This window comes from Coffea arabica, chromosome 6c (genome assembly GCF_036785885.1).
Source record: "Coffea arabica cultivar ET-39 chromosome 6c, Coffea Arabica ET-39 HiFi, whole genome shotgun sequence".
NCBI classification, from domain to species: Eukaryota; Viridiplantae; Streptophyta; class Magnoliopsida; order Gentianales; family Rubiaceae; genus Coffea; species Coffea arabica.
Window position 1 is genome coordinate 7,138,742 of NC_092320.1, and position 26,615 is coordinate 7,165,356.

The 26,615-nt window shown below is 37.9% G+C and overlaps 5 protein-coding genes across 8 annotated transcripts; 2 read left to right on the forward strand and 3 right to left on the reverse strand.

The window, feature by feature from the left end:
• Positions 1-1,316: 1,316 nt before the first annotated feature.
• Positions 1,317-2,606, reverse strand: LOC113692660 (uncharacterized). The gene has a single exon (XM_027211128.2). It carries the CDS (start codon positions 2,444-2,446, stop codon positions 1,700-1,702), a length of 747 nt encoding a protein of 248 aa, XP_027066929.1. The 5' UTR covers positions 2,447-2,606; the 3' UTR covers positions 1,317-1,699.
• Positions 2,607-3,620: 1,014 nt separating this feature from the next.
• On the forward strand, positions 3,621-8,554 carry LOC113692661 (calcium uptake protein, mitochondrial). Its single transcript, XM_027211129.2, has 7 exons — positions 3,621-4,368; positions 5,070-5,137; positions 5,533-5,756; positions 5,870-5,953; positions 6,904-7,117; positions 7,370-7,666; positions 8,117-8,554. Exons 1-7 carry the CDS (start codon positions 4,002-4,004, stop codon positions 8,330-8,332), a joined length of 1,470 nt encoding a protein of 489 aa, XP_027066930.1. The 5' UTR covers positions 3,621-4,001; the 3' UTR covers positions 8,333-8,554.
• A 1,086-nt stretch (positions 8,555-9,640) lies between these two features.
• Positions 9,641-11,468, reverse strand: LOC113692346 (protein ALP1-like). The gene has a single exon (XM_027210743.2). It carries the CDS (start codon positions 11,128-11,130, stop codon positions 9,763-9,765), a length of 1,368 nt encoding a protein of 455 aa, XP_027066544.1. The 5' UTR covers positions 11,131-11,468; the 3' UTR covers positions 9,641-9,762.
• Positions 11,469-12,398: 930 nt separating this feature from the next.
• Positions 12,399-18,821, forward strand: LOC113692662 (uncharacterized). Of its 3 annotated transcripts, XM_072052502.1 has the most exons (13): positions 12,399-12,945; positions 13,465-13,587; positions 13,770-13,866; positions 14,048-14,083; positions 14,465-14,652; positions 14,756-14,858; positions 15,213-15,394; positions 15,473-15,550; positions 16,084-16,186; positions 16,272-16,365; positions 17,011-17,373; positions 17,541-17,580; positions 18,806-18,821. In XM_072052502.1, the coding sequence occupies exons 1-11, from the start codon at positions 12,635-12,637 to the stop codon at positions 17,367-17,369; spliced, it is 1,674 nt and encodes a 557-aa protein (XP_071908603.1). In that variant the 5' UTR covers positions 12,399-12,634; the 3' UTR covers positions 17,370-17,373; positions 17,541-17,580; positions 18,806-18,821. The 3 variants fall into 3 exon arrangements, with proteins under 3 accessions (XP_071908603.1, XP_027066932.1, XP_071908601.1); XM_027211131.2 differs by lacking the exon at positions 18,806-18,821 and having other exon boundaries at positions 17,541-17,852; XM_072052500.1 differs by lacking the exons at positions 17,541-17,580; positions 18,806-18,821 and having other exon boundaries at positions 17,011-17,537.
• Positions 18,822-18,976: 155 nt separating this feature from the next.
• LOC113692663 (protein OS-9 homolog) lies at positions 18,977-22,891 on the reverse strand. Of its 2 annotated transcripts, none has more exons than XM_027211132.2 (8): positions 22,617-22,891; positions 21,563-21,639; positions 21,008-21,211; positions 20,793-20,864; positions 20,470-20,585; positions 20,275-20,341; positions 20,090-20,196; positions 18,977-19,410 (listed from the first exon to the last, which is right to left on the reverse strand). In XM_027211132.2, exons 1-8 carry the CDS (start codon positions 22,711-22,713, stop codon positions 19,242-19,244), a joined length of 909 nt encoding a protein of 302 aa, XP_027066933.1. In that variant the 5' UTR covers positions 22,714-22,891; the 3' UTR covers positions 18,977-19,241. The 2 variants fall into 2 exon arrangements, with proteins under 2 accessions (XP_027066933.1, XP_071908604.1); XM_072052503.1 differs by having other exon boundaries at positions 19,082-19,410; positions 21,008-21,317; positions 22,617-22,755.
• Between the last annotated feature and the right edge of the window lie 3,724 nt (positions 22,892-26,615).

Sequence of the window (26,615 nt, forward strand, 5' to 3'; positions counted from 1 at the left end):
ATTTAAGGGTCTTTGATGTGTTCTTGGAGACAAAAAAGAGTAGTGTGTTTCATAAATTGTCGAATGGCTTCGGAATCTTTAATCATTCTGATCAGTGTCAATATTTTTACAAAAAAAAAAAAAAACTCTCGAGAGAATTTTTTTTTTTTGGTTCTAAAAATGAGTTAAATAAATAAATTAATTATCAAGATTATGCTCGTCTATGCACCAATTGCAAAATTTGGAAGCTTAACTACTTTTCATGGCTAAGAAGATATACGAATTGTCACAAGAAAGAAAGGGTACCAATTTTTAAGGAGAAAGAACATGACATGACATGACTATTGCATTTGATTGGTTATTACGGAAAGAAAATGTCGTGATATGGTGAACCAATTGAATGGTTGGAATCAGGGTACCAATCGTTTGCGTATATCAATTTTGTTTGCGTATATCAACTGAGGTATTATACACAGCGAATACTTGAAAAAACCAGATCTTATTAAAATAAAAATAAAAATAATAATAATAAGAACAGCCGCCCACGTTTCCCTCAATCCCCATCCTTTTTTTCTTTTAAAATAAGTGAGAGAGGTTTTAAACTCACCTCCTACTTATTATTAGAATCCCTCTCATCTTATCATTCAACTCAATTCTCTCTCCAATTCAGCATGATTGTTTTGGTTTAACTTATTTGTTTTTTGGAATGAACAAAATGGGGGATTGGGCTGCGTTGTTGGGAGCGGGCGGGTTTTCTACACCGTGCACACCTGAATTGGTTGGACTATTTACATATTGGGCTTGGATTTCTGCTAACACCTAGCCCATCATGTTTCTCCAAACATGCTCGTCCCCCCAGCTTAGCATCAGCCCAGGGAATAACCCATAAAATGCTGTGCGGTGTTGGGCTCTGAATGCAGCAGAACCCATCCACCCGCGGCTGCCCTGCTCTTGTTAGCAGAACCAAGTTGATCTCTAAATGGCACTTTATCCTTCATACTTGGCCTGCTTCGATGTTTGGTAGCACGCTGTCAATTTAATCACACGTGATTTGTAGTATTTTGCGGTTTCCAGACTACTAGAGAAAACGGGAGATCCATACAGCAAATCATTATATGGTAAAATCTGTCCTCTTCATTTCGACATCTGGAACGTAAAATCTGATTGCCATTTGGCATTAGACCATGACTGTGTACTGCAGAGTAGAAGAAACAAAATTACGGGCTTTCTTCAGTCAGCTGATTGAGATTTCTATTTGATATTTGTAAAATAGCTGAATTTAGAATCGCCTTGTGTTTATATCATTCAGGCATGAAGGTGATTGGAAAAAGTCCCTATAAGACATAATTTCAGCCGAGCAGTATTACTAGTTTTAGGCTTCATAATTAGGCACAAATAATGCAAAACAGCAGATCATAACTCCTACAGTGAAAAAATTAGGGGAAGTAATTGGGTTCAGAAAGCAGAGAAAGGAGTAATTGGAAACAAGGACACAACTATGCTCAAGTACAAGCAGATTGGTCAAGGTAACGATCAGTCTGCAGTTGGTCAAGCTAGTTTGCTTTCTTATCTCAGGCCTAAGAATTTAGAGCATGAGGCAGATGCCATGCCTGAAAGCAAGCAACTTCTTCCGATAGCTTGTAGTATAACATAAAAAATGCCAGAAGTAGCAAGTCTCCGTCCCATAGGCAAGACCGGTATTGCAAGAAAATCTCCGGGCTCAATTGGGTTTCAAGTCTTGAAACATTAAGGACCATAGTGAAGGACCTCCATCATCAGTAGCATACCCCACCTTTTTTCCCTCGTAATAGTGATTCCGCATTGGGCTCATGCCTCTTCCTTCCCACGGTGCATAGAAGCCAGGACTTCTGTTTCCATACCCATGCCTGTCTCTTCCTTTTCCATCAGCGACTCCAGGTCTCATCGGGCTCCAGTTGGCGAGCATCCATCTATCTTGTAGCTTCCCATCCAGAGGACCCGATATACTAAGGCATTTATTAGTCAACATCATCTTCTCTTGTAGCACTCTGCTGTCTAAAGGCCCTGATTTCATCACATCCCTGCTTGCGATCGCTGGTTTGTCCTCCTTTGCACTAGTAAACCGCTTGAGGGCTCCGCTCCACGGTGTTGGGTAGGTACACATATCCAACGAAGGGACGTGATGATTAGTCGAATTCCTGCCGGGAAAGCCCCACTTGCCGACTTTCTTGACGAAGAGCTTTTTAGTTTTGTTGAATGCGAACACAAGCCTGGAAAGGCCATTGAGGTTTCCTCCAGCATCCTTCCTGACGAGCTTGAGTATCTCCAGGCGGTGTTTAGCTACATTGATGCCCAAACTCTTGAGGAATTCGTGGTTAAAGTATACCAGATCCTCTCTCTCTAGCTCATTGCGGGTGAAAGATAAACCATACTCGTATGCGAGGGATGGCTCAAGGTTAGTTTTTGATAACCAAGAGTACCAATCCATGGCTATTATTGGGGGCTACTCGGTTATGCTTCCTTTCTTTTTCTTTTTTTCCCCTTGATATTTCTGAGCTACTGATGAGGACGTCTATAACCATAAAAAGATGTAGCAAGCAAACTGGAAAGAGGCTGAAAAATGGGGCCAAAAAAGAACAAAAAGAAATTAAAGCGGAGGGTTGAAGGGTTTGCTTGAAAATGATGTATACACATGCATGTGGTGGGTAAGGATATAGTTGCCTAAAATTATTTCCCATTTATTGTTGCTTACGAATTTCAAATGGTAGTTGGGGAAAGGGCAACGAAAATGGAGCAGTCAGTCTATCTGCTTAAAAAGTGGACTTTTAATTTCGGAGTATAGCAGTTAGGTATAATTGTTTATGACGGAAGTTGCTCTCTGTCCGGTAATATTTGCCGGAGGTCTGAGACATGACCACGAAAGCCTTCATAAATTTTGGCCATAGAGCAGCTGAAGAAACTTGCCCGAGCTGAGCAACCTTTGCAAGAAAAGCCAATCCAGCTTTTGCTTTGAAATCAATGAGTAATGAATTTGTTTAATGTAGAAATGCGAGTGACCGCTACATTTCTTGTCTCGAAGAGAACAGAAAGTGGTACCAATAATTCGTGTTCCCTGCAATGTTTTCGGGCCAAAAACCTAAGGAAATAAAGGTTCGCAGTTTTTTTTTTTTCAAAAAAAAAAAATTTTTTTTTTGGTCTCTTTCAAGTAGTAATTCCTCAAATTAGGGACCACATGCGAAACAAAAAAATAATCAGAAAAAAAAAAAACGAACAAGGCCTCATTTTAGTCTGTACTTGTTTTGCATGTTTAAGCGTTACAACTATTAAGATGGCAGAAACTCTAGCTAAGTCTTGAAAAAAAAAAAAAATTAACTAATGGGTTGGGCTTTTATTTATTTATTTGTTTTGGGTCTTTGGTACGTTACCAGTTGCAGGCTTTGATTGCTGCATTAAATATCTGACCAGACTGATCTCACAGGCCCATACAAGAGCCTGGCCCAAGAACAGAATTGTACACTTCCAAGGAAGTCCATCTTCTTTCCAACCTGTAAACGAAAAAGCCCAGCCCAGCCTTAGCAAGGAGAAACTTTCCGTTTTTCCCGATATATAAATATATATATATATATATTGGATGTGAAATTTACTAGCAATATGAAAGAAACCTTCATAAAAGTACAATTTGCAGCAGTGTGGTATGAGACCGCCTTAGAAACATACGAACGAACGAGAAGGAACTTCTAATTAAAAAAAAAAAAAAAAAACACACACACACACACACCATCGTTTCCAAGAAGTCCAAGTCAAATAATCCCCCCATCTGTGCTGTGTTATCCTTCCATCTTTCTCGGTCAAACAGTGCCCTGCCACTTCTTGCTCCCTGTTTTCCCTGCGCGCGAGCGCGACCCCGCGCACACATACATATATATGGATATAATAATGCATTGCACCCATGCAAAGATGAAACAATTGCAAAATCAAAACAAAACAAACTCTGAACTTTATCCTCAATCCTAAACTTTATCTAATCTGAAGTGTAGTGTACTATGAATTCTTGGACATTTCTGAATAAACCTAATCCATTAATCCGAGTCTTTGCAGCACAAAGTCTCAACCAACAACGTTTGATCTTCACCAAATCAAATAAAACGTCATCGGATTCAGCATGGGCTTCAACAACTGCGTCTACCAGTAGCTATAATCACAGTAATAATCAAAAGGGTAGTAGCTCGGCCTCAGTTCTTGAATCAGTTCTGAGATCATTGTTTTCGGGGGCAGTCGTCGTTGCCTCGAGTTTAGGCCTTTGTTACTGTTATGCCTTTTCTGGTAGGCATTCGCAGCTCTCTTATGCTGATTGTGGAAGGGGCCCGGCAGATACAGAAAGTGAAAGCCAGCCTAATTTCTTATTTAAAGGTACAAGAGAATGCTGGCATATTGTAATTGACATCTCCAGCTGATTTTCACATTATGGATGATGTTCATGGATTCGGAAACTGGGGCATTTTGGTTTGTGGTCCATTAATGCAAGTTTTTCTTTAGATTTCATAGGGTAATTCATGGAAAGGTACACCATAGCTTCCAATATTTTAGCAGGGATGTTTCGGATTAATCTTCAGTATATATGCAGGCCCACAATATCTTTTATAATTTTTTTTTTTTATATAGATATAACTATCCATTCGCATGGATGTGTGACATTTGACAGTTCGCGAATAAGACAAAATTGCTGTTTGATTTACCCTGTTATTACCATCAACAACATTCAATTAATGTCATTCAAACATCCCCATCAGCCAGTCATGGTTGCTGAATATCCTCTCATAGGATCCTAATTCTATATTGATGCCACAGCTCGACGTTAATTGATCAAATGCAAAACGAAAGCCTTTTAGTCACCTAGCACCAAGATGGTGATCTATGATTAGCAACTGATATCCTATATTACGATTTGGAACTTGAGATATTCCTACATCTCATTTTGTATCCCTGATTTAACTCTCGTATTACAATGACAGCACACTAGCTTTAAACTAGAGCAAACCATGTATCTCGGTTGCTCCTTGTTTCATGGTTGCCTTCAATTTTCATGTCTAATAGTCATCTTGATGTTTCAGATACATACAGGAGAAAGGTTTTCTTCAACTATGAGAAACGCCTGAGGTTGCAAAGTCCTCCTGAGAAGGTATAAACCTCTACTTTTCATATGCATCAGTGTAAAGTCTCTATCTTTTTTAGTGTTTTAAACAGCTTGATCAAAGAGCTTGTACTTGTACTTTCTATAGGTGAGTTGCAAATTAAAATATTGCTAGCTCATTAAAGGTCCAAGTGGTTATAGAGGGTCAATTGAATAGTTTGAGTTAAAAAAGTTCCAGTTTGTGCTACAATTCGAATGTAGTAGTCGAATGGCTAAAAGTTAGAAGATTTTGCTTCTCTCATGACCATAAAAGAAAACAGATCCTCACCATGACCTTAAGGATTCATATGGAATTGGCCCACTTGCCTTGGTTCTGAGCATTGAAATTTCTCATGTTTTTATCCCTATATGAAATTCGCCTATAATCATGTTTCCTATTCTAGGTGTTTGATTACTTTGCATCTTTCCGATCCCCTTCTGGCGAGGTATTTATGACACCGGCAGATTTGATGCGAGCAGTTGTTCCTGTATTTCCTCCATCCGGGGCAACTGGTGTTCGTGGAGGATATCTGAAGGGAGAGAAGAGTCCTGGCGAGTTAAATTGTGCACCTTCAGAATTTTTTATGCTTTTTGATACCAATAATGATGGACTTATATCGTTTGCAGAGTTAGTCCCTCTTCTGCATGTGTGTCTGTATGCTTGGACACAGGCACATTATCTACATGTATTGCTCATTAAACTTCTGAAAAATCTCCTGATTCTGCATTTTGTTCTTACAGGTATATTTTTTTCGTTACACTACTCAGCATACCAGAATCAAGTTTTTCGGTGGCATTCAAAATGTTTGACCTTGACAACGATGGGTAGGTTTAATGTGTATGTATTAGTATACATAAGGTTCTAGGAGTTCTACAGACCATATTTTTGTGCTGCCAGTAAGTATGAAGGCATCTCTATACCTCTGGTTAATGTTTCCATAGCCACCTTTATGTTACTTGTTATACAGATTCGTAGAAAATATAGATGCTTTTCTTGTAGCTGCCCCAGAATCAGATAAAATGTCTCAAAAATTTCTGGGCAGAGAAAATAATCATAATAGAAAGCATTAATTGATGGACAATTCAAAATTATATGATATCCTATATACACGACTGATGTGAGTTAGATCCAAATGTTGGCTTGCTTTTAATCAAATATTGACCAAGTATTGAGATGATGAATCTGTTTCATTTGCTTTGACCAAGTATTAAGATGAGACAAATCTATTTCCTTTGTTTATATCTATTTTGGCATTCTGGACAGCATTGAATGGGCTCCATATGAAAGAGAGATGTAATGCTAATAATGCATAATTATTCAATTCCACAGGTACAATATACTCTTTAACAATTCTACATGTGTTTATCATGCTTGGAAGGGGGAAAAAAAAGTAGCAAAACTGTTTTCAGATTATAATCTTGTATCTGGTTCAACTGTATGGTTTATTACTGATGACTGACAGTCAAACTACAATGTAGCGTTCTGGGGACTTCTTTACCTTTAGAAATCAGAAGTTATTGAGGCCTTCAAAATGTCTGTGGCAATTCGAAGCTAATCAAAGTTCTTTTATAAAGATGGTTTTTGGTGCTCAATCCAGAAATTGTGTTAATATTTTTCTTTTATTACTCATAATGTGCTTTATACAGTTGCCTATATATGTACATTTTGTACATCCAGCGAAAGAATATGCAGTTATGCGCAATGTGTAGAGTATGTTTGCTGCTTTTCTTTTGCACTGATTCTGGAAGTATTAACTTTTGCTACTTCTAATCAGAGGAATAGACAGAGAGGAATTTAAGAAAGTGATGGCCCTGATGCGGATGCATAACAGGCAAGGTGCTCACCACAGAGATGGGATGAGAACTGGATTGAAGGTTTCAAGTTCTGTAGAGGACGGAGGACTCCTAGAGTACTTTTTTGGCAAGGATGGTGAAGGTCGCCTTGGACATGAAAAATTTGTTCAATTCTTAAGAGATCTGCATAATGACGTATGTTTTTGATCCCTCACCTATATTTGGAATTTTTTTTTTATTGAAGTAAAACATCTTCATCGTGTCTGGATCTACTCTCAAGGACTTCAAAAGTTGCTGCGTTCTTCTCAGTGAAGTAGTTGCTAATGCCTGGTAGCGTGAAGCAAAAATATCCGCCTCAAGAGGCGACTGCTGTTATTTATATGGTGCTTAAGCATCTCAGTGGAGTAGACTGATTTCTAAGTATGTATTTGAACATCTTGGCGACAGATTCTGCGGCTAGAGTTTGCCCATTACGACTGGAAATCACAGGGAACCATATCTGCTAAAGATTTTGCACTGTCCATGGTTGCATCTGCTGACATAAATCATATCAACAAGTTTCTTGATCGTGTTGATGAATTAAACAAAGAACCAAATCTCAAAGACGTGTGCATCACATTTGAAGAATTCAAGAATTTTGCTGAACTTCGGAAACGGCTCCGCCCATTCTCTCTGGCTATCTTCAGTTATGGAAAAGTCAATGGGTTACTAACAAAGCAAGATTTTCAAAGAGCTGCTACTCAAGTATGTCTACATAGTTATCTACTTTCAAATATTTAGTAAAAAGCAGTAGTTGATTAGGTATGTTGATAGTTGAATGTGATGGCATGGTTCCGCTTGCATACAATAATATACCTTGTTTGTCCACAAGGTTCCTGTATTGTTTGTTAATAACCTCGGAAGGACATTCTAATAATCTATAATTATGTTGGCAAGTCATGTATGAAATAGCTTTGTCAATAGCAGGAGAACGATAGTTGGAAGAATATTGTATAACCAGTTTCATGTGTGTTGACTCGATACATTCATATGCGATTACAGCAGTTTAATGTACACAAATTTAACACATTTCTATATGTATACACTTTCTGAATCGACCAATATCACAAGGGTCAAACAGTAAGGTTCATTCGTCCTTCTCCATAGGCAACTGTATCAGCTTTTGTCCTAATGAAGAATTGTGCTTGGTCGCAGGTTTGTGGCATCTCCATCTCTGACAATCTTGTTGATCTCGTATTTTATATATTCGACACGAATCGTGATGGGAATCTAAGCTCAGACGAGTTTCTGAGGGTTCTTCAAAGACGGGAGTCGAACGCCTCACAGCCCAGGGGAGCAGGCGATAAGGGTTTGTTTTCTTGCTGGTTTGAATGTACAAAAAAAAGCTCTTCTTCAGAGATTTTTATTTGATTTTTCTTTTTCTTTTTTTCTTTTCTGCTTCAAATGGCAAACTCTTCGCACCATAGTTTACACGGATGGCATTGTTTGATAGGGAAAAAACGAAAGTGTTTTATTGTAAAGGGAAAGTGGCTGTTTTTTAGTACCTCTTTTCCTTCCCTTTATTGTGATGAGCTGCAGCAAAGGACCTAATTAGTAATTTGATTGACAGACTGCATGATGCAGTTTTGAACACACTTATTTAGCAAAGTCCATGGATTATCTACATCCAATATCGGTATTATTTTGGTAACTGATAATCGGGAAGTCATCTGCTCTAGAAAGGCTTCAGGTTTTCAAATCCCAGCATTTGTGAGCAAGATTGTAAACATTTTAATCTAGAAGAAAAAACTTCTGATCTCAGCATTGATCAGTCAATCGGCAGGAAAGTCGATTCTTTTTTCGTTGGAGATAGTGCTAAAGAAATTGGTTGTCCTCCTCCACATTATAGGCTAGTTTATCTTATGAAAAATTAGAGAAATTTGTGGGATATATTCACCAGTTTTGTAATCATATATCTGAGAGCAAGACCACCACAAATGAATAGATAAACAAAAAGGGCTGCCATTGCATTTGATTTGGATAGCTTCCAGGATAGTAGACATCAGAAAGCTAACAATCTGACAAGTGACAACTCCCAAGGTAAAGACTGGTTGCAGGAACATTTTCTCATCGTCAGCTCTCTCTCGCCCGACTTAGAACTACCATTCACATTAGGAGGACACTAGCTTGTCGGAATGCCCATTCCATTAACTATATATCATTTGCACCAGCAAGCAAGCTCTTATAATGCAAAGGGAAGTGGAAAACATCAAAGTCAGCCAAGCCCCAATTGTCATCTTAGAGGTATAGATCATCTCCATCCTAATAATTAATAAAGTTTCGCATCTTAAATTGGCATTCACCTCATCGTGCCAACTTAGTAGCATCCTGGAACCTGGACTTGGCTTTACTCTTGTGAAACTTTGAAAGGTGATTATTAGTTTCCTGAGAGCTATTTGCAGATACTGAAATATTACACTATTTTCTCAGCTCCAAACTTAATGTGCCCCAGCCACCAAGTACTTCACAAATGAACCTTCACCTCATTTAACTATTATAGTTCCTCTGAAACTCTGGTAGAGATGCAAAACCATGAGCCTGCCAGCTACGATTCAGTACCGATCGTTCATGATGATTAGCATCAGGCTCCCTATTCTGATGTCGTAAGCAGGAATAACCCAAAACACAAATGTAATGTGCAATGTATACCAACAGGGTGGCTGGCAGAAAAACAGCATATCAGAAAACCTAATTCAATTACGATTAATCAGATATATACAACTAACACAAGCCAAAATCTCACGCCCACAAGAACAGCAAAAAGCAGTAAACTAAGAAGCCTGATAATTACAGCAGTCAAACTATCTCCTCTCATTGGCCCTACTCAAATGGGAAGCAAGAGCATCTCTAATCCTCTTCCCACTCTCATCTACCTCTCCATCAAACACTGGAAACTCTTGATCTCTCGAGCACTCTGCATCTTCATCCTGCACTGCTTCACTGCACTTTATGAGAAAATTGTGCAGCAAACAACACGTAACAATTACAAATGGAAAAGCCTCAACACACTGCTCACTCCATTTCTTCGCCACAAGTTTCCACCTTTTTCTCACTCTCCCAAATGCCATCCTCACCAACTCCATCCCACTACTATGAACTGAATTAAAAGCCATTTCGGACGAATTCAAACCAGCATTTTCATCCAATTTCTTATAAGGCGTTAAAAGCCAAGGCAATAGTGGAAAACAGGAGTCCCCCAAAATATATTGCGGGATTGAATTTCCATCACTAAGCTCAAAGGATGGCCCATTTAAGTACTCTTTCGTCTCCTCAACGCCCGACAAAAGCTTCGACTGTCGAAGAACCTTTTCGGGTGTCAGAGTGCTAGGCCACCCAGCTGAAACATCCAAGAATCTCCCTTCAGAGTCCACGAGAGCTTGCACTACCAAAGACCCGTTTTCACCCAATAGATCACCATCCAATTTGAATTTCTCCAACCCCAGAACGCCACAGCAATTTGGCAGAGAAATCCACCCAAAACCCACGATAATGCGGTTGATATCCGACTTAAATTCAAACAAATGGCCGAGATTTTCATTGATGGCTTTGCAGACCGTGTAAAAGGCGCGGCAGGCGGCGGGTGAGTCAATGTTGAAGCGGCGGGAGACTGCAGAGAAGGAAGCGGAGTGAGCTAGCCGAAAAAGGGTGGCTGCAAGGGCGAAGTTAGGGGGAAGAGGAGAGAGGGAGGAGAGAGAAGGAGTGAGCAGGCGGAGAAGGAGGGTAAATGAAGGCTTGGACAGATTGAAGAAGTGGGTCCACCGGGGATCGTAGTCAGCAGCGGCGGAGGTGAGGAATCTGTCAAACCAACACTGTGCCGGCGGAGGAGGTAGTGGCGGCGGCAGGGGGAGTGATTCCGGAGAAAAAGAGGTGAGGGAGAGGAGTTTAGAGAAGCTGGTGGAAGTGGAACAAAGAAGGGATTCGAGGGAGAGAGACTGGGAGGGGAGGAGGTGAAGGTCTTGGTGGCGGAGAAAGGAAATGGCGCTGTAGGTAGCAGTGACGAGGTGGGGAATGAGGCTTGATAGGTCTTCATGGTGGTTACTACTGGAGGTGGGCGGGAGTGGGAGTGGGGGTGGGGGTGGGGGTTGGGGTGCAGTTTTGGGCTTTTTGGATTTGGATTTGGTTTTAGCTTTCTTTCTTCTTTTTCTGCCAGCGGTGGTGGCTGCCGCCATGATGGTGGTGGTTGAGCTGGTGGTGTATGCAAGTTTGGATCTTTTCTCAAGATGGGTCGGTGAAGAACAGTAGAGACTGTCCGGTAGGGCGTGGCCCCTCTCAGTGACCGAGTTTTTTCATCTCTCGTCTTTCACTCTTTCTCGCGTTGGGAATTTTTTTTTTTTTTTTTTTTAATCAGAGGCTAACAGTTGACCCAGCCTACTCCTACTCTTACTCCTATCTCAACCTGTACTCCTACTGTAGCCTATGCAGGAGGAAGAGACCCAACCGGCCTAGAAAAAGTATCGCAGCATATGAAAGATAAGTCTTTAACCAAGCTTCAAAAAAAATCCTTAATTTCCCCTCTCACCAAAACTTAAAAGTCTTTGGTCACTAAGCCCAATAGCCCCAAGGCCATTGATTGGTCGTTGGACTTATGCGAGGGAGGTCTTTATGGGCATTAGATCTGGCAATGGAAATACTCTTCGGTCTTCTAATCATCAAAGTTAAGAATCACTTTTGAAGAAGATAATTGCTTTGTTATTAGTAATGGTGTGTCAAAAGGAATTTATGACAAGACGGGAGGGGATAGGTTCCATGGTTCACGAGAAGGAATACTATAAATAAATTAAAAATTGAAAAGACAAGACATTGAATATTTTTTTTTTTAAGACGATAACTGTTATATAATCTATCTATCCTAAATTACAGCGGAGAGGGAGTCTAAATAGACTTTGTGTTAGAGACTAGTAAGTACATTTTTTTTTTTTTACTGTAGATGAGATTTGAAACTCCGCTTGCAGAAAAAGATGGCCATTGAGCCAAGTTCAGTGATTGACAAGACAAATGAATATCATGGTCAAAATTATAAAAGTTCATTTAAGGATTGTCTTTTTGCTTTTGATCATCGGACAATTCATTATTCTCACTAAAAATTTTATGCCATTATTTGATAGACTTAATAGTCATATTCATTTATTTTAAAGTGACTAGTAGGCCAAATATTGCTAATAGTCATTTTCATTGATTTTAAAGTAACTAGTAGGCCATTTTTTTTTTTAATCTCGGATTTTAAAGTAACTAGTACAATAATTGTTTTACAGTTCCTCTTGGGCTTGTCGTAGAGAATACGAAGTCTTATCGTGCTACTTTTTTTTTTTTTTTTTTGTTTTTTTCGTTGGAGACAAAATAAAAAACAGTGATGGAGTTCACAAAGGATTCCAACTCCAGACGCTCTCCTTAAGTCACATTTAGTACTTTCCAAAGAGGAGCATAAAATACAAACTACAAGCCTTCTTCCTCCAGCCGGGGTCAACTCAAGACGGGGTCAATTCAAGCCTTGGTCGCCAAGCTAATCTAACCCACCAGCACCAGGATTCAATTTCCGTATAAACCAATGGGTACATATGACACTTAATCACACTAATTTTAAGTTAGTTGGTCCTGGTCTTCTTCTGGCTGGCTACTCGTTTTCAGTACTTTCTCTTGTTCTGCTGCTGCGTTTTTTTCTTCCCCGGCGGAAGGATGGGCATGGCGAAATTGAAGATAGGAGGGGCATGGAGTGGGGTACTGGAAGTGGATTTAGAAGAATGGACTGTGGCCATGTTGAGAGAAGAGGTGGCCGAGCGATCGGGCTGCCATGCTGTGCCCCAGACGATCAACTTAATATCCGCGGGCAAAGTCTTGAGAGATGGTGATGGCACTGAAAAGCTCAGCCAACTGGGTCTTAAAAACAACGCTAAAATTTTGGCCTCCAGGGTCTCCGCTGATCAAGGCAAAGTGAAAGAGGAATTCTTGGCTGAAGAAGAGCGCTCTAAACGCCTCTCCAGGATCAAGTTAGTAGTGTTTAATCATGAATTTCTATCTGCATGCCGAACTTTTTAGGCTCAGGGTTGGATTTTTCTTTGTTTCCTAGGTCGAATATTGCTATTAATTTCTTCTATTTTGGGCTATAAGCTGTGGGCTTCTTTTGGTCTTTTTAAAGATTTTTGGGCATCAAGGATTCTCGTGTGTTTTCGCTAAATGGGTCGAATTGTATGTTAGATTATTTATAAGAAAGAATTGTGAACTACTTGGGGGAATTGGTGGGGTAGTGGCTGTTAAATTGAATGATCAAAGACATGGTGAGGAGGTCATTTTACCAAAGAGGAGGAAAGCCTTCTTTATTTTGCTAAAAATTACACAATCCCTAATTAGTTAAATTTGGTTTTCGTGAGCTCCAAAATTTGTGTATAATAACCGTACAATGCATAGTCATGTTCTGCGCCATGTCCACAAGACGTGTGCAAACTCATGTATTGAATCTTGCTTTTTGTCTCTTTCTAGCTTTTTGGCTGATCCCAATTTTTATGCAGATCTGCTGCCACTTCACTAGCCCAGAGACATGCTGAAGGATCTTTACCTGTTGAAAACTTTAATCTAGAGCTGGAAAATCAGAGTGGAGAGAAAGTGCAGCTGGGCTCTGAGACTGACCAAAGGTATGGTGAAAATATGAATCTTGACCATTATATGAACAACATTAGCATAAAATCACCCCTGCAGTCTCACAAACACCTCGATTGGTTAGGCTGTGCGCCTTATGCACAGCAGTAACTAATCCCCTTAGGTGGATGGGATGGTCAAACTAATCCTGCTAACATTTGTGATTGATTTCTGGCAGAGCAATAATGATGGGTCTTATGCTGCATGCAAATGCTAAGCAGTTGATTAGAGAACATAAATATAAGGATGCACTTGAAGTGCTTATCATGGGCGAGGTTTGCATCTGAAACTCTTTATTGTGTTCTCTCAGGGATAAGTGTTTTAGCAAATAATTGTAGCTAAACCAGTTTTTAACATGTTTTATGGTACTTTCTTGAATTAATGCCTTAATATAATACTTGCTAACGTCTGGGATGAAAAATCAATTACTCAAGTTTACTTCTTTTTGTAATGCAGGAGGCTTTCTCTCTATGCAATCCAAAGGCCATTGAAGTAAGTGAATCACAATCCCTTCAAATCTACAGGACTTTTCTAATTCGTGAACATTTTTTCACGATTGAAACTGATTGAAGCCGCAATTATTTTGCATTATGAGCTCCATATTCATAAAATAGAAAGGCAATTTAAGAAGCAAGGTTGTATATTGTTTGCTTGCAATCGTTTTGGTCATCTTTTTCCTTATCTTTCTTTTATAATGTTATTAATTACTACTGAACATTATGCCAAATCAGTGACTAAAGGTTTTATTTTGTAAATTGCTTTTGGTACATGGAGTTCTACAATGTCTTACTTTTACTGGGATGGATGTGCTGTGGCTTGGTTTTGATCTTTCTAAATGTTCTAACATAATAATACCTGGTATTTGTTTTTCAGATGGTTGACAATGTATCCATACTACAAATAGACATGGTATGGTGCTATTTTATGCTCCGTGATATTAGCTGGCTCACAGTGGCTGGCCAGCGACTTGCAAAAGCCAGAGAGGGGCTTGAGCGTGCTCATGGGAAGGAGTCTATTCGTCTGAGACTTCTCCAAGGAGGACGGTTTCCTGAGCTATCCTTGTGAGTAGTTTCTTTTAGTGTGGATTATCCATCATGATTTGTCTGTATTGCTAGCCAAAAGAGTTGCCAGTACTCACAGTAATTGATTGCACTTCATATGAAGGTACCTGAGGCTGGAGCTTTTAGAAGGAGTAGTTGCATATCACAGTGGTCGTGTAGAAAATTCTAGGGCTTCCTTGAATGCTGCTCAAATAAAATTCTTCCAGGTTAGCAGAACTTGATACGTTATGTATTGATATTTGTTTATATGCAGGTTGATAAATGTTGGCAAATAGTACTTTGTATAAAAAAAAAATTCTAGCCTTCTTTTTTTAAAAAAAAATTTTGCTTTACTTCTAGTTAGATGCTGCCACTGCTGAAAAATCCCTTTAATATAAGATTTGTACAAAACTTTAGGTTCTGAAGCCCGGAAAAAAAAAAAAAAAAGGTTCTGAAGCCCTCACCCTCTTTCTTTTATTGTTTAAAAAGTAGTTTTTTTGCTAGTCATCTTTTCTTTCTCTGATAATGATATGTGTAAGTTTTGTCTTGACCAACTGGTAGTTACATTTACTTTTCAACAGCTTCAAGTGCCTGATGAAGCCTTATCATTGCTCAAGGGAATGGGGTATAAAGAACGGGATGCAAAGAGGGCCCTTCGCATGAGCAACCAGGATATCGAGAGTGCTGTTGACTTCCTTGTTGAGGAAAAGGCAAAAAGGATGAAGAAACAGGAGGAGGACCTTTGGCGACAGCAGGAGATTTTGTAAGCTTTTCTTCTATAAAGTAAAACTGACTTTTGCTATGTGTAAAAATTCTTATAAACTGCACCACCTGTTTGCAGTGAGCAGAAGCGATATGGAATGACACCACTGAGGAAAGCTGTGGATCTTCAGAAATTGAATGAATTGGTCACAGTTGGGTAAGAAGCTATACATTTTGGGTATATCTTATTTTCTTTATTATTATTATTATTATTTTGTGCTTATAAGGTTGCAAGATGATATTGTAATAACAATAGTAACTTATTTATTGCCTGAATATCCACAAAGTCATCAAACCAAGATGTGATTTCAAGAATAAATAGTTCCATGTATTTTTTTTTTAATCTATTGTTGACATTCTGCACTTCTATGTTCTGTGTGTATGTTGAAAAGCAACTAGTCTCATAAGGAGCTTGATCTTTCAATTGTAGCGCTTAATTTGTTAAACATCGCAGTTGTTAATTCACATATATGAGGCACAAGTATGAGATTCTTTGATTTGGATTTGTTATGGAATCCAATGATGGCTTGACCCATCTCAGATTTGGCCTCTATCAATTTAAGAAGTTTTACCTTTTGTCTTCTCTTTGTGAAACATGGACTGCCAGAGCCCAGTTATATGGTTGTAGTCACTAGTCTGGGTGAGGCAGGAACAAAAATAATCTGAACATTATGAGTTGCATGGTTGTAGATTTGCAAAAGAGCTTGCTGCAGAAGCCTTACGAAGAAATGAAAATGACATTCAGAAGTCTCTGGATGACTTGACCAATCCAGAAACTAATGCTGCCATACAGGTATTTTCTTGCTGTCTTGGACTGCCTCGTATTTCTAGCTTTTGTGCTCAAACCATAAGTATTTACCTAAATGTTTGCTTTGCAGGCTGATATTGAACTTAGGAAGAGCAAAAGATTACGTCAAGCTGCAGAAGCTGCAATTGAAGAGATTGTAGACATGGGATTCCCAAGAGCTTCAGGTACATAGTTTGTAGCCATATTGTTTTGGTGTCATTTCAAACTTATGTATGTATGTCCTTGTTCTTTGTTGATTTGGTCTACTAGTCTTTTTCTTTTTCTCCATTTCGGCAATTTTCAACTTGTTTGAGCGAGGCTTGATAATGATTTATTTGTTTTTCTCTCCTCTTTGTCAGAGGGAGGATTAATTCCTTTTCTCATTTTTCCTAGTAGTTGTGTTAGTCCTGAGCATGTTAAGGTTAAAGCAATAAGTACTAGCACTGGCAAAAGTTTTTTATCTTTGTTGAATTATTAGTAAGAAATGTTGCAAATGGTGGCAGAATATCAAAATTATCAAGTTAACCACAGTGCAAGACTTTTAGGCAACATTAATATTCCAATATTTCCATTACATACAAAAACCAATATTCTGTGCCTAGGGAAGCGCAGCAAGAAATACACAGTTTAGGTTAGCATTAGACACGTTATGCTTTTGACATTTGGCCATGTGATGATCTGGAGGCACTTAACAAGAAACACTGGACTTGGTCATGTTACGAACCAAAGCACAATTTGATATATTAATAAAGGCAAGAATCATGTGATTACTTACACTGATTGCCTAGGACTATGACTCATTTTTTGGTCGGTCTGTTTTTGTTTGGTAGTGGCTGAAGCTGTTCGCATGTTTGGCACAAAAGAGAAAGCATTAAATTTTTTAGTTGGACAACCGAATGAAAATTCTGCAACAGCGGATGTCAGCAACCACGATTTAGGAGGTGGTGGAGGGAACGACACAGCTAACAGTGCAACTTTGAGCGGTGAAGCTGATAATGGAGGTCCATCAGGTCGAAAGGAAGATTTGGAGCGGGATGTGGAGATGGAAGATGAACTTACTACTGGATTGCATGGTGCTGATGCATTCTCTGACTATGACATTGATGTTACAAAAGAAGGGGAAGCTATCAACGAGTATCTGACTTTACTCAACTCTGCAGTTGAGGACGAGAAAGTTTATAGATTATAAGAAGGTTTTTATATTATCGATTGCTAGATTGAGCTCTGTACAGTTGTGTCGCATGTTAAAAGTCGATTACTTTATCAATTTTCTGATTAAACAAAAATGGTCGGAATATTTGACTGGCTTCCAATCCCCGTCCTTGAGATTAACAGGAAGTTTATTTTCTCTTGCTGACAGGTTGGTGGTGAAAAAATGATGATATGTTTTGGGCGCATAGGTAAGGTTGTCTATGGTTATAGTTACTTGTCACAATAATCTTTTCTTAGTTGCTCGTCAGGTAATAGCAATGACTTCTACATATCCCGATAGCTGGATTTTTGTCTCCGGATTCATAATAATACGGGAACAGTGAAGAAAAATTGAAGTAGATTCTATCGGTGTTTAGCTTTTCCCAATGTAAAGTAGAGGTCAGCTTTTGATTTCCAAAAGCAAGTGTTCTACGTTGTTGAGGAAGATTTGAATATGAATGGTAATTGTAGCATTTAGATATCCCGAAATCGTGCACCAGTTGGGCTCTGGCTCTGGATGAGCCAAGCTTTAAACTCAATGGAATTTGGATAAATGGCATCGAGATGGAGCAACTATCTCAAGGTTTTATTAGCAGAAAGATGATCAAATCTTTTGTACATTTTTCTACCTGAAAGAACATTCGTAGAAGCTTTCGTCTTTTTCTGTCAGGAAGTCAATTGACTCTTACTGACTCAACAAACCTAAACCCCAGAGCATACTCCAAAAGCCGGCAACTCTTGGAGCAGCTCCAGGAGACTTATCTACCCAGCAAACCCCAACCCCTTCTCCGATGTGGGACTAGAACTCACACAACCACCCTGCTACTAAGAATTAACTAACCCCCGATGTGGTTGTGAACTTTGCTAGTCACCAGTCATAGATGACTTGTGAAATGGATGTCAATCAAGACGGTCGAGATCAGGCAAAAGGCAAATGACGACCCACGTTAGTTGAGTTGGATGAGCGTCGCGAAACCAAATTACGTTCTACTACTATATAAACCAGAATTCAGAGAAATTTTGGATTGTATTTTTCATCATTTTTCAGGGAAAAATTACTGTAGCGATTTGATATATGTGAGGAAAAAAGGTGATAGGGAAATGTGATCACGGAAAACGACAATATTTTCCGACAGAAACAAACAATCCAAACACATCCTAAGAATGTGCTTAGAAACCCACGTTAATTTTTTGAATCCTTTCTTGGGTGCAACATATCATGGGATTCACGGAAATGCATGTCGTTCTTCTACTGCAATTAAGGTTGGCTCTTGTTTTGCAATTAAGATGGTTAAAGATCATGAATTACTCGTGTTGCGGTTGCTCTGCAATGCAAGTATACAGTGTCTTGCATTTGTATGACAAGTTGGTTATTTTGTGGCTAGTCTTGTCAGTTTTTGGTCCTTTTGATTCAATAATCAGAAACCTATGCAGGTGAAGCTGAAAGAGAATCACAAGCAGGGACGTGACAAGACTGTTCTTATCGTAGCTGAGGCACTAAATTTGTTCCCAACCCGGTACGGAGAATGCCATCACAGCAATCAAGTTCCAAGTCTATTAGTGCTTAGAAGAGTTTTAGGAGGCGGCCCATTTGCTCTACCAATATGAAGTAATAATTAACTAGTCCTTGCACTATGAGCAAAATGTGTTATTTACATTGTTCCGTTAAACAATATCCATCTCACAAATTACTGCCAGTAATGTCCAAAATTTACAATGTAAGAAGATTGTGATAATAGAATTTGTTTAATTCAGGTGCAGAATGCTTGCAAAACTGTGATTGATCTCCAGGTGTGGGGAGTCAGAAAATCTTTAGTGCTGACTTGGCATTTTGCTGAACTTCTCTCTTGTCCTATAAGGTGGTTACAGTTTACGTAGCAGATTCTTCAGAATCAAAACCAGATGGATGAACAAGGCCTGTAACCATAGCAATCTTTTCATCTTGGAAATAGTCTCCCCCCACTTTAGCTTCTTTGTAGTCTTTTGGGAGTGCATTACAATTAATGGTATGCCAAACTGGTCTTTCTTCCTGGAACAACCTGCAAATGGTCAGGGCAACAAAATACTATCATACATCCGTCCGGGTATATTTTGAGCTGCAGAAATGTGGCTAGAGTTCAATGCGGTCTAACCACAACTTGTTACTATTAGGAATCATGACAATGAAACAACTAGGAGAGGTCAAGCCAAAATGCCACAAGGTCATTGAGTAATTTACAATGACCTCTCCTGAAACTTGAGATAAGCAAAGCAACATATTCTGCAGTTTCTAAATTGTATAGACCACCCTCCAAATTTCCTATCATTTTACATGAACCAGCCAAGCAAAGATAACGTTGGTTCAAAAGAGTTACGTAATTCTAAAATTACTCTTGTAACTATTTTAGCTGGGGCAAAGAAGTAAAAGGGATAACTTGAAATGCTGCTACACAATGTCACCAAAATTTCACAACCTCATTAAGAGACTTCAGTAACTATAACATACCTTATGATTGGTTGGTGCTGTGCCCAACCAAAAAAAAGAAAAAAAAGAAGAAAAAGACAGGCTTCACAATTTACTCAAGGCATAAAGAAAAGAAACATAATTGGTATATTTCATCTGTATACAAGTCACACTCGACCATTTTCTTTTTTTTTTTTTCGACTGATAGGGAGGGCAGAGCTCTGGAGTAAGAGCTTGTGCATGCATGAACGCATGAGAGAGAAAGAGAGTCTTACGGGTGCTTGCAGAGGGTTGGGCATTGGATTGTGAGAGCATACTTGCAAGTTGATAGTTCTGTGATCGAACTAATCATAGCTCTGGGCTCCGAACAAACAAATCTCACCTGAAATTAGACCTCGTTTAAGGGAGAAAAGACAGAAAGATTGAGAACAAGAAAGAGCTCAACATCATACGTTTCTACCTCTGTTTCCCGAGGCTCATTTGTCAAGTCACAGATTGTTCCATTGGTATATTGATGAGCATGATACCTGTGTGAATGCGAAGCATAACTAATTATTTGAAGGGGAAAACACGTAATCCACACCGACCATTTGTAAGTAAATTACATATCTTTGCTTGACTTGTGTCCAACAATTCAAACTTGTTGAGTTGATACCTTTGTGATGCATCTTTTGAGCGGGGATCTTTCAATGTTGAGATGTCAGAGAGGTTTTGGTGGTAAGCAGCAGTAGCCTCAGCATCATATGCTCCCAAGATAAATTCTTGAACCACCTAAAACATTATCCCAATTATCAATTATTTGCACAGATACAATTCCAGTAAAATAAAGCTCCCATGACCATTGCAACATGGTAAAGGGCAAAAAAGAATAAGCCAAAACGAAACCAAATATGAACAAACTTGAAACTATTCCAAACAATAAATTATGATAATAGCATCTGTTCAATTTACAAGAGGAAGAAAATGAATATTAAGAACCTTCTCATCCTCCAAGTGAATTTGGCGCAACTTCTTCTGATAACAGAATTCATATGACCACCATCCCTCTTGCTGCATGCAGAATTTGGTCAATGTTACTATAGAGTCCAGAATGGAAGCAACATCTGAGGTAACTGTGGCAATAAAGTTCAACAGACAATAAAGAAAGAAAGACAAAATTCATCCTTTGTTAGAGAGGACGAGATAAATCTGACCCGAACAAAGCAACGATCCTTTAACACTTCAAGCAGCTCATCTGGTGTCTTCAATTTGATGCTTTTTTCAGTCTCCAGGATCATACTACTTGTATTCTGTTGGTTGACAAGCTTTCCGCTCTTGGACTTCTCCATCCTAGGCAAAAAGCATAGAAATTTCTCTCCATTTTTATTGGGCATAACCAAGGATTCTTGGTCGTCATCCTGTAAAATCAATGCCATTAGATGATTTTTTATCCATCCTAGGCAAAAAGCATAGAAATTTCTCTCCATTTTTATTGGGCATAACCAAGGATTCTTGGTCGTCATCCTGTAAAATCAATGCCATTAGACGATCTTTTATCAGGTAACAATCACTATTCACCTTTTTTACATTAGAGTTATGCCAATCTATTTTTCTACAGGCAATTTAGACAACAATCCTACTGATAAAAATTACAAAGCACCAGATTATCTTAAGGTAACACTCTCTAAATTGTAAAGTACTTCAAAACCTCCGGAGGAACAAAGAAGAATGAACAAAAACAAAGTAGTGTCCTAAGCCAAAGCACTTACAGGATGAAAAGGTGCATCATCTGTATGGAATTCGATTTTATATTTAGGTTCTCGAGAACTTCTACTGAAACTCCCACCTGATGTCAAGAATAGCCGAACAACCATAAGTTTGAAGCACAAATTGAATAGGCAAGTCAATAGTAATATAGAAATAAACCAGTACGAAAAGCGCCTATTCAACCAAGATGCAAAAACCAACCATAGAACTAGTTTCTCTAGAAAAACCAAAGCTCCAAACCCAGCGTACAATCCCACATGACAGATAGGACATAAGCAGCCTTCTAAGAAGCAGTACCAGTCTTAGAGCCAATCTGATATCTGTAATACCCTACTGTTTGAACTCCCCACGATTTCCTCAAGGAAACGTAGCCATTATATAATTCACAAACTCTAACTAAAGGAAACTGCCCAGTGTAGTCAATTCAAAAACTATGCCAGAAGAAATCTAGCCATTGCACCAATTCCCTCTCCCGGCTTTCCAAAGGGAAGACCTGTTCGCTGCTTCGTTTCACCCCAATAAGACCATCAGTACGACACACGAATGATCACACACATTTAAGCTAAAAATCCAAATAACACTGAGAAAACTAAGCTAGATAATACCAATTCATCAATGCCATCCCAGAAAGTAGGATAATTTCATCAAGCGCCAATGGCCACAGCTCGGTCCCTAAATCCCAGATACCATACGACTACGAAAATGCTCAAACCAAATCTAAATAAAGACATAAAGAAGCAGCAGTGTGCTAAGAATCTGGGATATGAATGGTAAACCAGTTGATGTTATTACTCTGGACCAAACATTTAAATAGTAGTATTAGATACTGTTACAGAAAATAATCCAATATCAAAACAAAAAGCAAATGGCAACAAAATATTAAAGCATACCCAAGTCAGTCAGCTCAAAAGGCATGAATTTCCAATCTTAATACTAAGAATGTCGAACCAAGTATGCAACTGAACTTGCAAAATCCGACGAAAAAAATTCCCAGCTAATAAAAAAAGAAAACAAAAATAAATAAGTTCAATAAATGGAATTATTGATATTGAATACCAGTATGAGCAGGGAAAATTTGATCCGAAAAGACTGCAGCGAGGTTAAAGAGATTAACGGATAGAAGTAGGACCCAACTCCATGTCTGTCTCTTCATCTTCGTTGCCTTCTTCTCTCTCTGTTGATTGTTTGATCGAACCCTAATTTCTATGTCTGAAGAAAAATAAAATTCCGGTTGGCAATGATCTACAAAGCGGTATAACTTTCCCCAACTAAGGTTTGTATACTCCGTTAAATTTTCTCGAGGGAGGAGATGGTGATCAATTAGTAATTCCAACCTGACGCACTTTCACCAATCACGCCTGGGCACGTGGATCAAGGCGGATACTTTGGCAAGCATTGACACGTCATCATTTTCTTTTCTTACCTGTCCGAGATTGTGTTCTAACTTCTACGAAGTACAACTCAAAATTTTCTTGCACGGAAAAATGCATTGCAGTTTTGGTTTACAAAATTTTGTCATATGAGCGATTTTAGTCTCCAGGTCAAAATAAATCCGGTTCTTAACTTTTCAAAATTTGAAACACATTTAGGACATTCACTCGTTTTTTTAAGGAAAGATTGTTCAGAACGTTCTTCGCATTTTACAAGATGATTTTTTTCGTCCCTCACTTTTAAAGGGCAATTTTACGTCCCTTACAAATTCATATTGACCAAATTTGGTCCCTACCTAGATTTCTGACTAATTTTTTGCCGAAATCCACCACGTGACTTGTATGAGATCATTTTCAAAGGGTAAAATTGTCGAATTAAAATTTTACATAATCTGATTCATAGTCCCTCATATTTCATAAAATGAAAATAAATCCGGTTCTTAACTTTTCAAAATTTGAAACACATTTAGGACAATTCACTCATTTTTTTAAGGAAAAATTGTTCATAACGTTCTTCGCATTTTACAAGATGATTTTTTTCGTCCCTCACTTTTAAAGGTACAATTTTACATCCCTTACAAATTCACATTGACCAAATTTGGTCCCTACCTAGATTTCTGACTAATTTTTTGTAGGAATCCACCACGTGAATTGTATGCGATCATTTTCTAAGGGGAAAATTGTCAAATTAAAATTTTACATAATCTGATTTATAGTCCCTCATATTTCATAAAATGAATTTTTTCGTCCCTAACATTTTACAAAATAAATTGTTTCGTTCCTCATATTTCACAAAATGAATTTTTCTATCCCTCACATTTTTCAAAATGAATTTTTTCATTCCTCATTGATTATGTGTATGAATAGCTTTTTTTTTTCTATAAACCTACGTATATGTCTATTTGATTTTACCTGAATAATATGAATAATATATAATTTATCTCTATTGGATTTCATCTAAACATGCTAATCGTAGTTATACACATACTATTCAATAGATATATATAGGGGTTTAAAACTAATAATTTTGTTTGAAACCCATGTATATATTTATATGATTTCACCATTTGAACCTATTCAATATTTGTGACCTTTTTCTTTTGGTAATAATGTATTTATTGAGTTATATAATAAGGTCATCTAATTAATGGGTCATAATTCGACTTCTATAATTGTGCTAACAAATTTCAGTTTAAATCTAAAATTTCTACTCAAACACTTTTAAAACCAACAATTGAATTACTTGTCATGTGATTGTTTTAAAATTTAAAAGTGCCAATCACTTATTTCTTTTTGTCATACTTTTCATTTGTTTACTTTTTTATCCAAATTTAATTTGATATAAACACTTGATAATATTTAGGATTAAATGTCATCTTTATTTTCAAATTTCGAGTAAAAGAAAATGAATATAAGTGAAAAATTAACAATTTTTTTAAACCCATGTATATATCTATTTAATTTCATTTAAGCAGTACGAATAGTATATAATATATCTCTATTTAATTTCATATGCTATTCATACTGTTTAGCTGAAATCAAATAGATATATACACCAATTTAAAAAAAATTATTCACACACATAATCAATAAAAGATGAAAATATTCATTTTGAAAAATGTGAAAGATGAAAAAATTCATTTTGTGAAATGTAAGGGACAAAAAAATTTATTTTATGAAATGTGAGGGATTATGAATCGAATTATATAAAATTTGATTCGACAATTTTGCCCTTAAAATATGATTACGTGCAAGGCACGTGGTGAATTGCTACAAAAAAAAACTAGTCAGAAACCTAAGTAGGGACCAAATTTGATCAATGTCAATTTGTAAGAGACATAAAATTACATTTTTAAAAGTGAGGGACGAAAAAGTTATTTTGCAAAATCTGAAGGACGTTTTGAACGATTTTCCTTTTTTTTTTTAATTCTTATCAAATGAATATAGTCACGTATTCTTTTTTAAGTTTAAAAAATTATTTAAACAAAACTACTAAAATTACAAAGATATACATTCGTACATCCTAAAATTAATTTCTATCCTGATTTCATTTCTTTCTCCCACTCTCCTCTAAAAGAAAATACTAAAATTTCTAACAAGGTTCTTTGACTTCACATGACTCCGTGGTCCGGAAGATTTTGGTGGTGGCCACTGAGCTTAGAGCTCAATGGTTAGGAAACATTAGGAATCGGCATATCAATATCTCCTGAACTGTTAATATCAATATCTTCAATCATTGACTACCCCAATATTCCGTGTCTTCTAGCATGTATGATAAAGATTATACTCGCTAGCTAGCTCTGGGGCATCTGGCTCCTTTACAACTCAATTGGCGATGGCTCTGTCGAAACAATCTGGTGTACAGTTCCCTTGGTTCAACTTAGTATGGTGGAAAGGCCATGTGCCCCATATCTGATGATACACATTAAGGGGCGCTTGGATTAGGGTTTTTGGTACTTGGAATTATAACAATTTCAATATTGCACGTCTAGTCCAGTGTAAAGAAAATTAAAATTTTGGAATCATGCGTTAAAATTTGACCATTTATGATTCCCGATCAAATTGAAAAGAATTGATCGAAACTCTCAGCAGTGGGACTTCTAGGAATTATTCCATTTCCCTTTCCAATTCCAAAGCAAGAACCAAGCACCCCCTAAATTTCTCCGACGATCAGCAAAGAAATCGGTGGTCCAATGAGTACATAACCACTGAAGTTCAAAAGACAAAGGGAATACTCTTTTGTAAACAACACAAAAGGATCGAAGCTTATGCCAAATTGTAGGACTGAATATATAAATGGTGTACTATACAGCTTACCTTCCTTCCAAGTTTTAACTCCAAAAAATTATATATATATATATAAAAAAAAAAAAGCATGTTGAGCGGTGGCTTGTGATGCAAAGAAATACTAACAAACTGCAAATTGAATTGAAAGGTTGGAGCTAGCACGGTGGCGGATGCAGGTGGAAAGCGTGGGCGGACGCGGATCTTCTTTAAAAAAAGCGGCGAGAGCAGACTGGCACTGAGCGTGAGCGTGGACAGTTTACGGTTAGTGGGATTCCTTTTTCTTTTGTCACGTGTTGGGTGGGCTTCGGGGGCTGGACTGGGATAACAACGTGGGTGAGCCAGCCCACCTGCCGCCCCGCCTCACACTTTCATGCATTCCACCGTCCTGCACTGCCTTATTCACCATTGGGGTCGTGCTTCGCTGTTCCTTCAATTAATGGTACCTTATGGCGAATGAACTTTACATATAAATTTTTATTGTTAAAGAATATTCTAGTCATTTAAATTATTTTGACAGAATGATTGTTATGTTTGTAATTACTACTTAGCGATAGTTACATGGAAAAAAAGTACGTTTAAATAGTAAACTGAGAAATGTTTATAGGTAATTATGTATCTGCATGTTTTAGAAAATAAATAAATATTAAAAAGGTATAGAATAAAAAATTAGTTAAAGAAATTTTGGGGAGGCGATGCAATCTCAATGTTCATTAGTAGATTTGTTAAACACTTAATCGGGAAGTGTAATGATAGTTATATGAGAGTGACTGACGTGTTTTCCAAATAAAATATGAATAAATAATGGTAATATATATATTTTTTTTTGTTAACACCAAGC